We start from the raw sequence: 16,543 nt of genomic DNA on the forward strand, positions 1-16,543 counted from the left end.
ACTCTCAGATCTTTACTAACTTTATATTTGACTAAAAACAAAAACATCATCAACAACATCATCATCAAGTTGTGTTACACAGAACAGGTTTGTTTACTTCTTACTCTCACATCTTCAAAAATTTTATATTCGACTAATAACAACATCAACAACAACATCTTCAAGTTGTGTCACACAGAACAGGTTTGTTTACTTCTTACTCTCACATCTTTACTAATTTTATGTTTGACTAAGAACAACAAACAACATCAACAACAAAATCATCAAGTTGTGTTACACAGAACAGGTTTGTTTACTTCTTACTCTCACATCTTTACTAACTTTACACTTGACTAATAACATCAACAGCATCATCAAGTTGTGTTACACAGAACAGGTTTGTTTACTTCTTACTCTCACATCTTTACTAACTTTATACTTGACTAATAAAATCAACAACAACATCATCAAGTTGTGTCACACGGAACAGGTTTGTTTACTTCTTACTCTCACATCTTCACTAATTTTATATTCGACTAATAACAACATCAACATCTTCATGTTGTGTCACACAGAACAGGTTTGTTTACTTCTTACTCTCACATATTTACTAACTTTATGTTTGACAAAGAACAACATAAACAACAACAACATAATCAAGTTGTGTTACACAGAACAGGTTTGTTTACTTCTTAATCTCACATCTTTACTAACGTTATACTTGACTAATAACATCAACAACAACATCATCAAGTTGTGTTACACAGAACAGGTTTGTTTACTTCTTACTCTCACATCTTTACTAACTTTATTATTGACTAATAACATCAAAAACCACATCAACAAAAACATCAAGTTGTGTTACACAAAACAGGTTTGTTTACTTCTCACTCTCACATCTTTACTATATGTTTGACTAAGAACAACATAAACAACAACAACAACATCATCAAGTTGTGTTACACAGAACAGGTTTGTTTACTTCTTACTCTCACATCTTTACTAACTTTATATTTCATTATTAACACTATTCTTAGGTTTGTTTACTTCTTACTCTTACATCTTTAATAACTTTATATTTCCTTAGTAACAATATTCTTAGGTTTGTTTACTTCTTACTCTCACATCTTTACTAACTTTATATTTCATTAGTAACAATATTCTTAGGTTTGTTTACTTCTTACTCTCACATCTTTAATAACTTTATATTTCCTTAGTAACAATATTCTTAGGTTTGTTTACTTCTTACTCTCACATCTTTACTAACTTTATATTTCATTATTAACACTATTCTTAGGTTTGTTTACTTCTTACTCTCACATCTTTAATAACTTTATATTTCCTTAGTAACAATATTCTTAGGTTTGTTTACTTCTTACTCTCACATCTTTACTAACTTTATATTTCATTATTAACACTATTCTTAGGTTTGTTTACTTCTTACTCTCACATCTTTACTAACTTTATATTTCATTAGTAACAATATTCTTAGGTTTGTTTACTTCTTACTCTCACATCTTTAATAACTTTATATTTCATTATTAACACTATTCTTAGGTTTGTTTACTTCTTACTCTCACATCTTTAATAACTTTATATTTCCTTAGTAACAATATTCTTAGGTTTGTTTACTTCTTACTCTCACATCTTTAATAACTTTATATTTCATTATTAACACTATTCTTAGGTTTGTTTACTTCTTACTCTCACATCTTTAATAACTTTATATTTCATTATTAACACTATTCTTAGGTTTGTTTACTTCTTACTCTCACATCTTTAATAACTTTATATTTCATTAGTAACTCTATTCCTAGGTTTGTTTACGTCTTACTCTCACATCTTTACTAACTTTATTCTTGACTAATAACAACAACATCAACAACAACATCAAGTGGTGTTACACAGAACAGGTTTGTTTACTTCTTACTCTCACATCTTTACTAACTTTATATTTCATTAGTAACACTATTCTTAGGTTTGTTTACTTCTTACTCTCATATCTTTAATAACTTTGTATTTCATTATTAACACTATTCTTAGGTTTGTTTACTTCTTACTCTCACATCTTTAACAACTTTATATTTCCTTAGTAACAATATTCTTAGGTTTGTTTACTTCTTACTCTCACATCTTTACTAACTTTATATTTCATTATTAACACTATTCTTAGGTTTGTTTACTTCTTACTCTCACATCTTTAATAACTTTATATTTCATTATTAACACTATTCTTAGGTTTGTTTACTTCTTACTCTCACATCTTTAATAACTTTATATTTCATTAATAACTCTATTCCTAGGTTTGTTTACTTCTTACTCTCACATCTTTACTAACTTTATTCTTGACTAATAACAACAACATCAACAACAACATCAAGTGGTGTTACACAGAACAGGTTTGTTTACTTCTTACTCTCACATCTTTACTAACTTTATATTTCATTAGTAACACTATTCTTAGGTTTGTTTACTTCTTACTCTCACATCTTTAATAACTTTATATTTCCTTAGTAACAATATTCTTAGGTTTGTTTACTTCTTACTCTCACATCTTTACTAACTTTATATATCATTATTAACACTATTCTTAGGTTTGTTTACTTCTTACTCTCACATCTTTAATAACTTTATATTTCATTATTAACACTATTCTTAGGTTTGTTTACTTCTTACTCTCACATCTTTAATAACTTTATATTTCATTAATAACTCTATTCCTAGGTTTGTTTACTTCTTACTCTCACATCTTTACTAACTTTATTCTTGACTAATAACAACAACATCAACAACAACATCAAGTTGTGTTACACAGAACAGGTTTGTTTACTTCTTACTCTCACATCTTTACTATATGTTTGACTAAGAAAAACATAAACAACAACAACAATATCATCAATTTGTGTTACACAGAACAGGTTTGTTTACTTCTTACTCTCACATCTTTACTAACTTTATATTTCATTATTAACACTATTCTTAGGTTTGTTTACTTCTTACTCTCACATCTTTACTAACTTTATATTTCATTATCAACACTAATCTTAGGTTTGTTTACTTCTTACTCTCACATCTTTACTAACTTTATATTTCATTATCAACACTATTCTTAGGTTTGTTTACTTCTTACTCCCACATCTTTAATAACTTTATATTTCATTACTAACACTATTCTTAGGTTTGTTTACTTCTTACTCTCACATCTTTACTAACTTTATATTTCATTATTAACACTATTCTTAGGTTTGTTTACTTCTTACTTTCACATCTTTACTAACTTTATATTTCATTATTAACACTATTCTTAGGTTTGTTTACTTCTTACTCCCACATCTTTAATAGCTTTATATTTCATTACTAACACTATTCTTAGGTTTGTTTACTTCTTACTCTCACATCTTTACTAACTTTATATTTCATTTTTAACACTATTCTTAGGTTTGTTTACTTCTTACTCTCACATCTTTACTAACTTTATATTTCATTAGTAACACTATTCTTAGGTTTGTTTACTTCTTACTCTCACATCTTTACTAACTTTTTATTTGATTATTAACACTATTCTTGAGTAGATTTTCTATAGGAAGGTGAATTGTCTTGTGAGGATGATGATGTGTTTGTATTGTTCATGAAAAGGAGACACAAAATATTTATGAAAGTTGTAATGTTCCTCTCACCAAATATATTTTACATTGTAATCAATGAATTTGCAAACCCTGTTTTTACTCAATGGACAGCTTTTGAAGATACAGTCGTGGTCAAAAGTTTACATACACTTCTAAAGAACATCATGTCATGGCTGACTTCAGTTTCCAATCATTTCTACAACTCTTTATTTTTTGTGATAAAGTGATTGGAGCACATACTTGTTGGTCACAAAAAACATTCATGAAGTTTGCTTTTTTTATGAATTTATTATGGGCCTACTGAAAATCTGGTGGGTCAAAAGTATACAAACAGCAATGTTAATATTTGCTTAAATGTCCCTTGGCAAGTTTCACTGCTTTAAGGCACTTTTGGTAGCCATCCACAAGCTTCTGCTTGAATTTCTGACCACTCCTCTTGACAAAATTGGTGCAGTTCAGCTAAATGTTTAGCTTTTCTGACATGGACTTGTTTCTTTAGCATTGTCCACATGATCTCATTTTTTGTTTCATCCGACATCACACTGACAAAGATAAGACCTTCTGGCAGAAAGTTCTGTGGTCAGATGAAGCAAAAATGGAGCAGTTTGACCACGATACCCAGCAATATGTTTGGAAGAGAACAGGTATGGCCTTTAATCCCAGGAACACCATTCCTACCGTCAAGCATGGTGGTGGTAGTATTATGACCTGGGCCTGTTTTGCTGCCAATGGAACTGGTGCTTTAAATGGGACAATAAAAAAGGAGGATTACCTCCAAATTCTTCAGGACAACCTAAAATCGTCAGCCCGGTGGTTGGGTCTTTGGCGCAGTTGGTGTTGGTATGCAGTCATTGGTATGTGTTCATCTACAAAACCATTCTAGGTATCACTCCACCATATCTGTCTTGTCTTGTAACAAAGAAACAAGGAAGTCACAATCTTCGTTCAATGAGTGTTCTGCAATTTGTCGTCTCGAAAGTAAGAACTGAACTGGGCAAGAAAGCATTTATGTTTTCAGCACCAAAGGCTCGGAATTACCTTCAATCGAATATTCAACTTCAAAGCCTTGTAGCATTGAACGAGTTTAAAGCTTCTGTGAAAGGATTGCAGTCTACCTTGTCTGTACGCACATGTGTCATGTGAGCAAGTTTTAATGTTGTAAATGTGATGTTTTATGTGTTGTTTACTGTTTTTAATGCAATCTTGCTGCTACCGTCTTGGCCAGGTCTCCCTTGGAAAAGAGATCGTTGATCTCAATGGGATTCTTACCTGGTTAAATAAAGGCTAAATAAAAAAGTTGGGTGTACCAACAGGACGATGACCTCCAAACACATGTCAAAAGTGGTAAAGGAATAGCTAAAGCAAGCTAGAATGAAGGTTTTAGAACGGCCTTCCCAAAGTCCTGACTTCAACGTGTGGACAATGCTGAAGAAACAAGTCCATCATGTTTTGTGGTCATGTTTTGTTTAGTTATGTTACTTCAGTGCCCCATTAGTTCCTGTTTTTTCACTCCCTCTTTTGTTTCCATGACAACCCATTAGTTTTCACCTGACTCATTTGGACTCACGCACCTGCTGTTAATCACGTCACCACCATTTAAGCCTGTAGTTGCCAGGCAGTCAGCCCGGCGACATCACATTCATGCTCTCTGAGTACTCTATCCAGGTCACAGTTCCTGCTGCTCTTTTCTTGCCACGTAAGTTTTTTTTTGTTTTTGTTTATTCAAGCCACAGTTTAGTGAGTTTTTATAGTTCATGTTTTCATGTCCGTAGTTTATGTTATAGTAACAGTTTTTTGTTTTCTTAGCCAAGTTTTGTACTTGCGTTGTGAGCGCCTTTCTTGTTTTCACCTTTTGATAAATTAACTAAAAGATATCATTACCTTTGTGTCCGGTTCCGTAGCTTTGCACCACAGGAACACAAACCTTGACAAAGTCCATGTCAGAAAAGCAACACATTTAGTTGAATTGCACCAATTTTGTCAAGAGGAGTGGTCAAAAATTCAAGCAGAAGCTGTTGGATCTCCACCAAAAGCGCCCTATTGCGGTGAAACTTGCCAAGGGACATGTAAGCAAATATCAACATTGCTGTACGTATACTTTTGACCCTCACATTATTAGAGCCATAATAAATTCATAAAAGAAGCAAACTTCATGAATGTTTTTTTGTGACCAACAAGTATGTGCTCCAATCACTACATCACAAAAAAATAAGAGTTGTAGAAATGATTGGAAACTCAAGACAGCCATGACATGATGTTCTTTACAGGTGTATGTAAACTTTTGACCACGACTGTATACGTGTGGCTTTTAAAAAAAGGATATTTAGGGACCGAATGTCCCTTTGGGTCAGAGGACCCTATTGTATTTCTAAGGTTTTATTATTATTATTATACCGCCGCCTCTTTGAGCTGTAATTTGACCCCCTTAACATGCTTTAAAACTCACCAAATTTAACACACACATCAGGACTGGTGAAAATTGCCATCTAATCAAATAACCAAAACTCAAAATTTCGCTATAGCGCCCCGTAGGAAAAGCACAGACAAAACTGCTTGTAACCTCCGTTAGGAATGTCGTAAAGACAAGAAACAAAAACCTCCATGTAGGTCTGACTTAGACCTAGATTTCATACACTGACTTCCTTCAGCAAAAATCAACAGGAAGTTGGCAAAAAACCCTTAAAAACAAAAGTTTCCGAAAAAATGTCATTTTTGCCTCTTTGAGCTGTAATTTGACCCCCTTAAAATGCGTCAAAACTCACCAAACTGGATACACACATCAGGACTGGTGAAAATTGCAATCTAATAAAAATGTTTTAAAAATCCCCAAAACTCCAAATAAAACACAGGCAAAACTGCTCTTGGGAAGAAAATACAGACAAAACTGCTTGTAACTTCCGGTAGGAATGTCGTAGAGACATGAAACAAAAACCTCTATGTAGGTCTCACTTAGACCTACATTTAATTTATTGACATCCTTCAGCAAAAATCAACAGGAAGTTGGCAATTACCCCTTCAAAACAAAAGTTTTGTAAAAACCCGTCACCTTTTTCCAAACATTATCTCCTCTGAGCGCATTTGTTGTGTCGGCTTCAAACTAACACAGGAGAGAGATTGAACCCTTCTGATTAAAAGAGTTTTAATAACTGCTCCGGTTTTGATTTTACAAGCCTTAAAAGAACTTTTGCGGTGATGCTGCTGCGCTGATCCTGTCTTATGATGGCCGCTTAAAAGCAGGAAGCACCAGCGTGACCACACAATGCAGAGAAGGTAGGTACTGTGCGGGTAAAGCTATGTTGGCTGGGTGAAAGAAGGAGGCACCAGTGTGACACCAGGATACAGAGAAGGTAGGTAATGTGCAGGTAAAGATATGTTGTCTGGGTGATGGCAGGAAGCACCAGCGTGTATGGGTGACAGAAAGAAGCACCAGTGTGACCCCAGGATGCAGGGAAGGTAGGTAATGTGCAGGTAAAGATATGTTGAATGGGTAAAGGCAGGAAACACCAGCAAAAGCTGGTCCCGTCCATCGCTGCTTGCAGCTTTAATTTTCCATGTTTTCATTCGATGTTTAGCTACACACTTAACACAAGTAATCTCATTTTGTCAACACCGTCAGCCTAAAACTACCTCTTTTCACTCTTAGTATTATTTACCCAACAGACGTCCATCAGCGCCCACACATGAAGGAGGAAGAGGAGGAACCACAGCCCCCCCACATTAAAGAGGAAGAGGAGGAATGTTGGATCACTCAGGAGAGAGAGTGTCTTCTCGGCCAGGAGGAGGCCGATCTCACCAAGTCTCCACTGACTGGTGTCCCTGTGAAGAGTGAAGAGCGTGAAGAGAAACCTCCCGAGTCCTCACAGCTTCATCACAGTCCAAGTAAGCACATCAGCTCATACAATATTTGTAACACATTTTCATCCATTAAAAAATAGAGAATAGTAAACAAATAAACAAATAATATTGTGAAAGATTCAAGCAATTGGGGATATAATTACCAGTCCATTGGAAAATGCATGATTATTTTCTGTCATGTTTGTCCTGGTAAACATTGTAGTTATAGTGGTAGTCACTGGGGACTTTAGTGTCCTGTTTGGTTTATCTAAAACAGCGAAAAAAAGAAAAAAAAAATCATTAAAAGTATTACTCAAAAAAAATGCTAAAAAAAAAAAAAAATGTTAAAATTCCCCCCCAAAATATGTCAAAGTCATGGAATATTTGTGAGAAGTAATTGGAGCCTTAAATCAATCGATCAATGTTTATTTACATAGCCCTAAATCACAAGTGTCTCAAAGGGCTGCACAAGCCACGACGAAGTCCTCGGTACAGAGCCCACGCAAGGGCAAGGAAAAACTCACAACCCAGTGGGACGTCAAAGTGGATGACTATGAGAAACCTTGGAGAGGACCGCAGATGTGGGTGATCCCTCCCCCCCTCGAGGGGAGACCGGATGCAATGGATGTCGGGTGGATCTAACATAATAGTGTGAGAGTCCAGTCCATAGTGGATCTAACGTAATAGTGAGAGTCCAGTCCATAGTGGATCTAACGTAATAGTGAGAGTCCAGTCCATAGTGGATCTAACATAATAGCAAGAGTCCAGTCCATTGTGGATCTAACATAACAGTGAGAGTCCAGTCCATTGTGGATCTAACATAATAGTGAGAGTCCAGTCCATAGTGGATCTAACATAATAGGGAGAGTCCAGTCCATAGTGGATCTAACATAATAGGGAGAGTCCAGTCCATAGTGGATCTAAAATAATAGTGAGAGTCCAGTCCATAGTGGATCTAACATAATATTGTGAGAGTCCAGTCCATAGTGGATCTGACATAATAGGGAGAGTCCAGTCCATTGTGGATCTAACACAATAGTGAGAGTCCAGTCCATAGTGGATCTAACATAATAGTGTGGAAGTCCAGTCCATAGTGGATCTAACATAATAGTGTGAGAGTCCAGTCCATAGTGGATCTAACATAATAGGGAGAGTCCAGTCCATAGTGGATCTAACATAATAGGGAGAGTCCAGTCCATAGTGGATCTAAAATAATAGTGAGAGTCCAGTCCATAGTGGATCTAACATAATATTGTGGGAGTCCAGTCCATAGTGGATCTGACATAATAGGGAGAGTCCAGTCCATTGTGGATCTAACACAATAGTGAGAGTCCAGTCCATAGTGGATCTAACATAATAGTGTGGAAGTCCAGTCCATAGTGGATCTAACATAATAGTGTGAGAGTCCAGTCCATAGTGGATCTAACATAATAGTGTGAGATTCCAGTCCATAGTGGATCTAACATAATAGTGAGAGTCCAGTCCAGGGTTTCCCGCAGCGCTTTGTTGTTTAGGCGGCCGCCTTAACAACAAAGAGCCACCGCCTAAACCAGGCCTGGACAATTGTTTTGACTTGGGGGGCCAAACTTAGGGAGAGAAAAAAAATGTCTTGGGGCCGGTATATCTAGTGTTAGGAACACTAATAGAAAACCTCACAATAACGTCTTATTGAATGCTAAAAATGTTGTGATCGACCACCTTAAAAAACGGATTGGAATTTAAACATTTTTTGGGTGGGATTTACAATATAAAACACTGATTATTTTTGAACATATGAAGGGCAAACCCCCTCTCGATTTACATATTTTACAATCAAGCAAAACGCAACAAAATGCAACAAACACAGCAAAATATTAACGCAAAGGGTAAAAAGACATCCCCTACAGTCTGACATATCTGATACATCACTAAACTTTTTAAACTAAAGTCTGAAAAGAAAATTTTATAAATGTTTTTGAATTTTTTTGTTTCGTCCTGTAAATTAAGCATGAGTTGAGCATATGTCAGCATGTGGCCCCACTTTGAACTCTTTTTCAAATGTTTATTGCAAATGCTTATTTAAGTAAGTCATTTCTTATGAGTATTATTATATTATATATTATATTATTATAATGATTTATTATTATTTTTATTATTATTATTTAAGTACGTAATTTAAGTAAGTCATTCATTTGACCAAGTTATTATTTTGTCTTAGTCAATATTTCCCTCCATCCATTAAGTCGAAATAATGACATACTTTTGGTGTCTCGGTAACTAGGACTGTTTTGTGTTTTGTTTTTATTTTACGGAAAAAAATATTGAGCTTTATATCATATATTGCCACTCAGCATACGGAGCGGAAAAGACAACCAAAAATTGTAGGCTTCTTCACGCGACGAAGCTGGCCTACTTCACCACAGTCTGTAGTCTATTGCCCCCCCAGGCTGTGGTGAGATGGACAGGTGATGGTGGCGACAGGCCAAATTACACTGTTCTTCACCCCCACCCAGCCCTTTACCCGTCCATCCGCCTGTCCCGGGCGGAGCCCCCTCAACCCTGGAGAGACACCACCTTAACTAAAAAATTTTCTGGGGGAAACACTGCAGTCCATAGTGGGGCCAGCAGGAGACCCAACCTATGTCCCCAACCGATGTACAGGCGAGCGGTCCATCCTGGGTCCCGACTCTGGACAGCCAGCACTTCATCCATGGCCACCGGACCTGAGCCCCCACTTCCGCAAGAGAGAGGGGGGCAGAGGAGAAAAGAAAAGAAACGGCAGATCAAGTAGTCTAAAAAGGGGTCTATTTAAAGGCTAGAGTATACAAATGAGTTTTAAGATGGAACTTAAATGCTTCTACTGAGGTAGCATCTCTAATTGTTACCGGGAGGGCTTTCCAGAGTACTGGAGCCCCAATAGAAAACACTCTGTAGCCCGCAAACTTTTTTGGGGCTCTGGGAATCACTAATAAGCCGGAGTTCTTTGAAGGCAGATTTCTTGCCGGGACATATGGTACAATACAATCGGCGAGATAGGATGGAGCTAAACCGTGTAGTATTTTATACGTAAGTAGTAAAACCTTAAAGTCACATCTTAAGTGCACAGGAAGTCAGTGCAGGTGAGCAAGTATAGGTGTAATATGATCAAATATTATATATATATATATATAAATCCATCCATCCATCCATCTTCTTCCGCATATCCGAGGTCGGGTCGCGGGGGCAGCAGCCTAAGCTGGGAAGCCCAGACTCCCCTCTCCCCAGCCACTTCGTCCAGCTCCTCCCTGGGGATCCTGAGGCGTTCCCAGGCCAGCCAGGAGAGATAGTCTTCCCAACGGGTCCTGGGTCTTCCCCGTGGCCTCCTACTGGTCGGATGTGCCCGAAACACTTCCCTAGGGAGGCATTCGGGTGGCATCCTGACCAGATGCCCGGACCACCTCATCTGGCTCCGCTCCATGTGGAGGAGCAGCGGCTTTACTTTGAGTTCCTCCCGGATGGCAGAGCTTCTCACCCTATCTCTAAGGGAGAGACCCGCCACACGGCGGAGGAAACTCATTTCGGCCGCTTGTACCCGTGATCTTATCCTTTCAGTCATGACCCAAAGCTCATGACCATAGGTGAGGATGGGAACGTAGATCGACCGGTAAATTGAGAGCTTTGCCTTCCGGCTCAGCTCCTTCTTCACCACAACAGATCGATACAGCGTCCGCATTACTGAAGACGCCACACCGCCTGTCGATCTCACGATCCACTCTTCCCCCACTCGTGAACAAGACTCCTAGGTACTTGAACTCCTCCACTTGGGGCAGGGTCTCCTCCCCAACCCGGAGATGGAATTCCACCCTTTTCCGGGCGAGAACCATGGACTCGGACTTGGAGGTGCTGATTCTCATTCCGGTCGCTTCACACTCGGCTGCGAACCGATCCAGTGAGAGCTGAAGATCCCGGTCAGATGAAGCCATCAGGACCACATCATCTGCAAAAAGCAGAGACCTAATCCGGCTGTCACCAAACCGGAACCCCTCAACGCCTTGACTGCACCTAGAAATTCTGTCCATAAAAGTTATGAACAGAATGGGCGACAAAGGACAGCCTCGGCAGAGTCCAACCCTCACTGGAAACGTGTCCGACTTACTGCCAGCAACGCGGACCAAGCTCTGGCACTGATCATACAGGGAGCGGACTGCCACAATCAGACAGTCCGACACCCCATACTCTCTGAGCACTCCCCACAGGACTTCCAGGGGTACACGGTCGAATGCCTTCTCCACGTCCATAAAGCACCTGTAGACTGGTTGGGCAAACTCCCAAGCACGCTCAAGGACCCTGCCGAGAGTATATTTTTTTATTGACTAGTATTTTTAGAATGTGTCTGCTAAAAAAATGGCTGCAGGCCTCACTTTCTACACTTTGTATCATTTTTCTCGTTCACATAGTCCAGCAGGATCCATCAGCAGAGGAGGCAGATAACGAGGCCACACCCAAAGCCAAGAGGAAGAGGACCACCGCCTTCAGCGGGGAAGAGAAGGAGGAGATAATCGACTTCCTCCTGCAACATGAGGTCCTCTACAGCAAGCGCCTCGCTGGCTTCAAAGACGTCAGCAAGAAGGAGAAGCTGTGGGCGGCGCAGGCCGAGAAGATGGGGACGACGGCGGCGGACCTGAAAACCTGGTACACAAGTATGCGCACGGTGCTCGGTCGGCTGAAGAAGAGGGCCGGGAAGAGCGGCTCTTTAGCCGGCGCCGGCGCTGACCTGAACGCCACAGAGAAGTGGGTTTGGGACAAGTTCGGCTTCCTGCGGCCGCACATTGAGACAGCGGACCCGAGGAACGCGGCCTTGTTTTCCACGTCAACGCAAGAAACGGCCACTGAGGTCCCTGCGGCCAGCGCGGCGTTCCCTGGTGCGAGCTCACCAACGGGATCACAGGGGTCCTCGCAGCCAGGGTCTCAGCAGGAGAGGATGTCCTCAGGAGAACTGAGTAAGTATCATTTTCCACATTTTACATAAAGATCGACCGATTATCGGCGCGTTATTTGGCATATTGATGTACAGCAGTGTGCAGACCTCGGATTTTTACTTTTTAAGGTCAACGCAAGTGTTGCCCTAGCACTTGTGTAATGTTCATATTGTTGTTACTCAGCCAGCGTTTGTGGTTCTGGTGGAGGGTAGAGTTGCACTTTCTTTTACTTTCTTTTTGCCCTGCCAGTTGGATACCACATGGACATGCAGGCTAACGGGCATATATTTCCCCCGTTAGCATGTATGTCAATGTGTCATTGACCGGGCTAGCATGCTAGCTTTGGTTGCAGGGAACATACCAGCTTTGTTAGACAAGATCTTAGACTGCACTGGACAATATAGTTCACAAACCAAATGTCCATTTCCGTTTATTACAAGTAATAAGAAAACGCAAATGCCTGACTTACTTATCAAGGAGGAAATTAGCAAGTTTGGCGTCAGATGATAAAATCTTCAATGATCTCCATCTTTCAAAGGCATCCCCGATACAAATCCTGTTTTTTTTCCTGGCTTTGTCATGAATACGTTGAGAACGGTCACTTTTAGATTTACTAAGGCATGACATGTTTAGTAACTTAACCAGTGGCAGTAGCTAGACAAAGAGGGCGGTGTGTAACTGACAACCTGGATATGACGCACTCACGATCCGCATTCATCCATCCATTTTCTACACTCACAGACTTTTTTAATTGGTCAAACGGTGGAGGGCGGGGCATTAAAATGAAAATAATGACAAGATTTGCAAATTTTGTGTGAATATCTTGACAAATATTTAAATGAAGAAGAGCAGGCAGCAGCTCACACATTCTCGTACTTTTTGGAACAGCCAGGAAATTAATCTGGGCCGCACTTTTGGGCACCTGTCTCCTGTCACAAATACCGTGTCAATATTGCCGGAAACACTAAATGTATTTCTGGTGTCTGCTTCCAGGGGACCTCCTGGTGGACTTGATGACGCGCGGTACGTCGGGGACCGCCAGCTCCTTCTTCGGCAGGTACGTGGAAGAGAGCCTCTCCCAGCTGCCAGGGGACCTCAGGAGGGCAGCGGAGGTGAACATTATGCAGGAGCTTCACAGGGCCCAGACTGCGGCCGAGCAGAGGAGCACGGTACCCACGCGGCCTGCCTTTGTGTACCCGCAGTCCAACCAGCGGGAGTACCAGGGGCCAGCGCAAGTGAGTAGGGCCGGGAATCGATTCCGATGGTTTTTTTTTATCCATTCACTGGAACTAAGGGGCCAAGCCCAACTCCCGAAAAACAACCCCACACCATAAGTCCTCCTCCACCAAATTTCACACTTGACACAATGCAGTCCGAAACCCAGACTGGTCCATCACATTGACAGACGGAAAAGCGTGATTCATCACTACAGAGAAGGCGTCTCCACTGCTCTAGATTCCAGTGGCGATGTCCTTTACACCACCGCATCCCACGCTTTGCATTGGACTTGGTGATGTATGGCTTGGATCCAGCTGCTCGGCCATGGAAACCCATTCCATCAAGCTCTCTGCCTACTGTACGTGGGCTAATCGGAAGGTCACATGACGTTTGGAGCTCTGTAGCAACTGACTGTGCCGTTGTGACTCTCTGTCAGTTTATGTGGCCTACCACTTTTGTGGCTGAGTTGCTGTTGTTCCCAAACTCTTCCATTTTCTTATAATAAAGCCGACAGTTGTCTTTGGAATATTTAGGAGCGAGGACATTTTACGACTAGATTTGTTGCACAGGTGGCTCCCTCCGACAGTTCCACGCTGGAAATCACTGAGAGCGGCCGGTTCTTTCACAAATGTTTGTAGAAACCGGTCTCCATGCCTAAGTGCTGGATTTTATACACCTGATTCTGGTTATTTGGATGGGTGGCCAAATACTTTTGACAATGTAGTGTATGTATTGTCAAAGTCTGCGACTGTTGGCTTTCTCTCGGACAAAGCTAGGGAAAGTAGTTCATAGGGATGTTAACGTTTTGAACAGACCCGTAAAAACCTGGGTTGTCAGGATTTTTGTTTTGGAACTCATTCTGTCTTCCCAAATAGAAAATCTTTAATAGTTTGAAAACCGCACTTTGAACCAAACTGGTGAAGTGTTATGCCCCTATTAGGCATTCATTCTATATAAAGTCCTGTTCTACAAAGCACAAGGATGATCCTTATTTGCTCTCTATTGGACTACTGGGATGGGATTCATTTCATAAGAGACTAGTAGGTCCTGAGTTCAAACCCCGGCCGAGTCATACCAAGGACTATAAAAATGGGACCCATTACCTCCCGGCTTGGGCGCATCAAGGATCGCCAAAATGCCATTGCCAAAATGATTCCCGAGCACGGCCACCACTGCTACTCACTGCTCCCCTCACATCCCAGGGGTGGAACAAGGGGACAAGACCATCAAAGTGTACAAACACTGCCTGGGAAGAAAGTCATCCTAGCAACTGGAAACCTGACACCCTGAAGGGATCTAATCGATCTAAGATTGTTTGTTTTATTACCTTAACAATCAGAACCTCCAAGACCGAGTCCATGGTTCTCGCCCGGAAAAGGGTGGAGTGCCATCTCCGGGGTAGGCAGGAGATCTTGCCCCCAAGTGGAGGAGTTCAATTACATCGGAGTCTTGTTCACGAGTGAGGGAAGAGTGGATGGTGAGGTCGACAGGTGCGGCGTCTTCAGTAATGCGGACGCTGTATCGATCCGTTGTGGTGAAGAAGGAGCTGAGCCGGAAGGCAAAGCTCTCAATTTACCGGTCGATCTACGTTCCCATCCTCACCTATGGTCATGAGCTAATGACCGAAAGGACAAGATCACGGGTACAAGCGGCCCAGATGAGTTTCCTCCGCCATGGCTGCCCTTTGTCACCGATTCTGTTCATAACTTTTATGGACAGAATTTCTAGGCGCAGTCAAGGCTTTGAGGGGATTTGGTTTGGTGGCTGCAGGATTAGATCTCTGCTTTTTGTAGATGATGTGGTCCTGATGGCTTCATCTGGTCAGGATCTTCAGCTCTCACTGGATCGGTTCGCAGCCGAGTGTGAAGCGACTGGGAATGACAATCAGCAGCTCCAAGTCTGAGTCCATAGTTCTCGCCCGGAAAAGGGTGGAGTGCCATCTCCGGGTTGGAGAGGAGATCTTGCCCCAAGTGGAGCAGTTCAAGTACCTCGGCGTCTTGTTCACGAACGAGTGGGGGAAGAGTGTATCGTGAGATCGACAGGCGGATCGGTGTGGCGCCTTCAGTAATGCGGACGCTGTATCGATCCGTTGTGGTGAAGAAGGAGCTGAGCCGGAAGGCAAAGCTCTCAATTTACCGGTCGATCTACGTTCCCATCCTCACCTATGGTCATGAGCTTTGGGTTGTGACCAACAGGACAAGATCGCGGGTACAAGCAGCCAAAATGATTTTCCTCCGCCGGTTGGCGGGTCTCTCCCTAAGAGATGGTTGAGAAGCTCTGTCATCCGGGAGGAACTCAGAGTAAAGCCCCTGCTCCCTCACATGGAGAGGAGCCAGATGAGGTAGTTCGGGCATCTGGTCAGGATACCACAACCGAACGCCTCCCGAGGGAGGTGTTTCAGGCACGTCCGACCGGTGGGAGTCCACAGGGAAGACCCAGGACACGTTGGGAAGACTATGTCTCTCGGCTGGCCTGGGAATGCCTCGGAATCCCCCGGGAAAAGCTGGACTAAGTGGCTGGGCTTGCTTAGGCTTGCTCCCGTGCAACCCGACCTCGGCTAAGTGGAAGAAAATGTATGGACTACATTAACATGGCTTTTCTGCACAGATGCCACCTACTACACTGCACGCCAGCTCTGAAGTCCCACCAGCTGCCACACCTGCATCTCCCACGGCGAAGCAAACTGCACCAATGGATCAGATAGTGCCATTGGTACTCCACGTAGTTCCAGTATTTGTAAGTTCCACTTTCAAAGAGGTTCTCTTTGCGTTTCAACTCCAAACAGTGACGTATCTCGGTCTTTTACTGGCATTCTCAGGATATCCGCCAGATTCTCCGAGCTTCACCCGGGGGCAGGCTGATTGTCCAGAGGCTTGATGAGGATGGTGTGATCACAATCAAGCAGAGGTATTGCCTCGTCCGGATTCTGGTGTCACATCTCATGGAGAA

At 41.4% G+C, this 16,543-nt stretch overlaps 1 protein-coding gene across 2 annotated transcripts in view; it reads left to right on the top strand.

Moving 5' to 3' along the window:
- LOC133544983 (uncharacterized) overlaps positions 1-16,543 on the top strand; it is a 30,636-nt gene that overhangs the window by 1,018 nt on the left and 13,075 nt on the right. For both annotated transcript variants that reach the window (XM_061890250.1, XM_061890251.1), the window contains exons 2-6: positions 7,266-7,484; positions 11,855-12,397; positions 13,370-13,611; positions 16,202-16,330; positions 16,413-16,543. The exon at positions 16,413-16,543 is cut by the window's right edge and continues 12 nt beyond it. In XM_061890250.1, the coding sequence (XP_061746234.1) occupies positions 7,266-7,484; positions 11,855-12,397; positions 13,370-13,611; positions 16,202-16,330; positions 16,413-16,543 (1,264 nt within the window). The remainder of the gene's footprint in view (positions 1-7,265; positions 7,485-11,854; positions 12,398-13,369; positions 13,612-16,201; positions 16,331-16,412) is intronic.

Source organism: Nerophis ophidion, linkage group LG28, assembly GCF_033978795.1.
Source record: "Nerophis ophidion isolate RoL-2023_Sa linkage group LG28, RoL_Noph_v1.0, whole genome shotgun sequence".
NCBI lineage: Eukaryota > Metazoa > Chordata > Actinopteri > Syngnathiformes > Syngnathidae > Nerophis > Nerophis ophidion.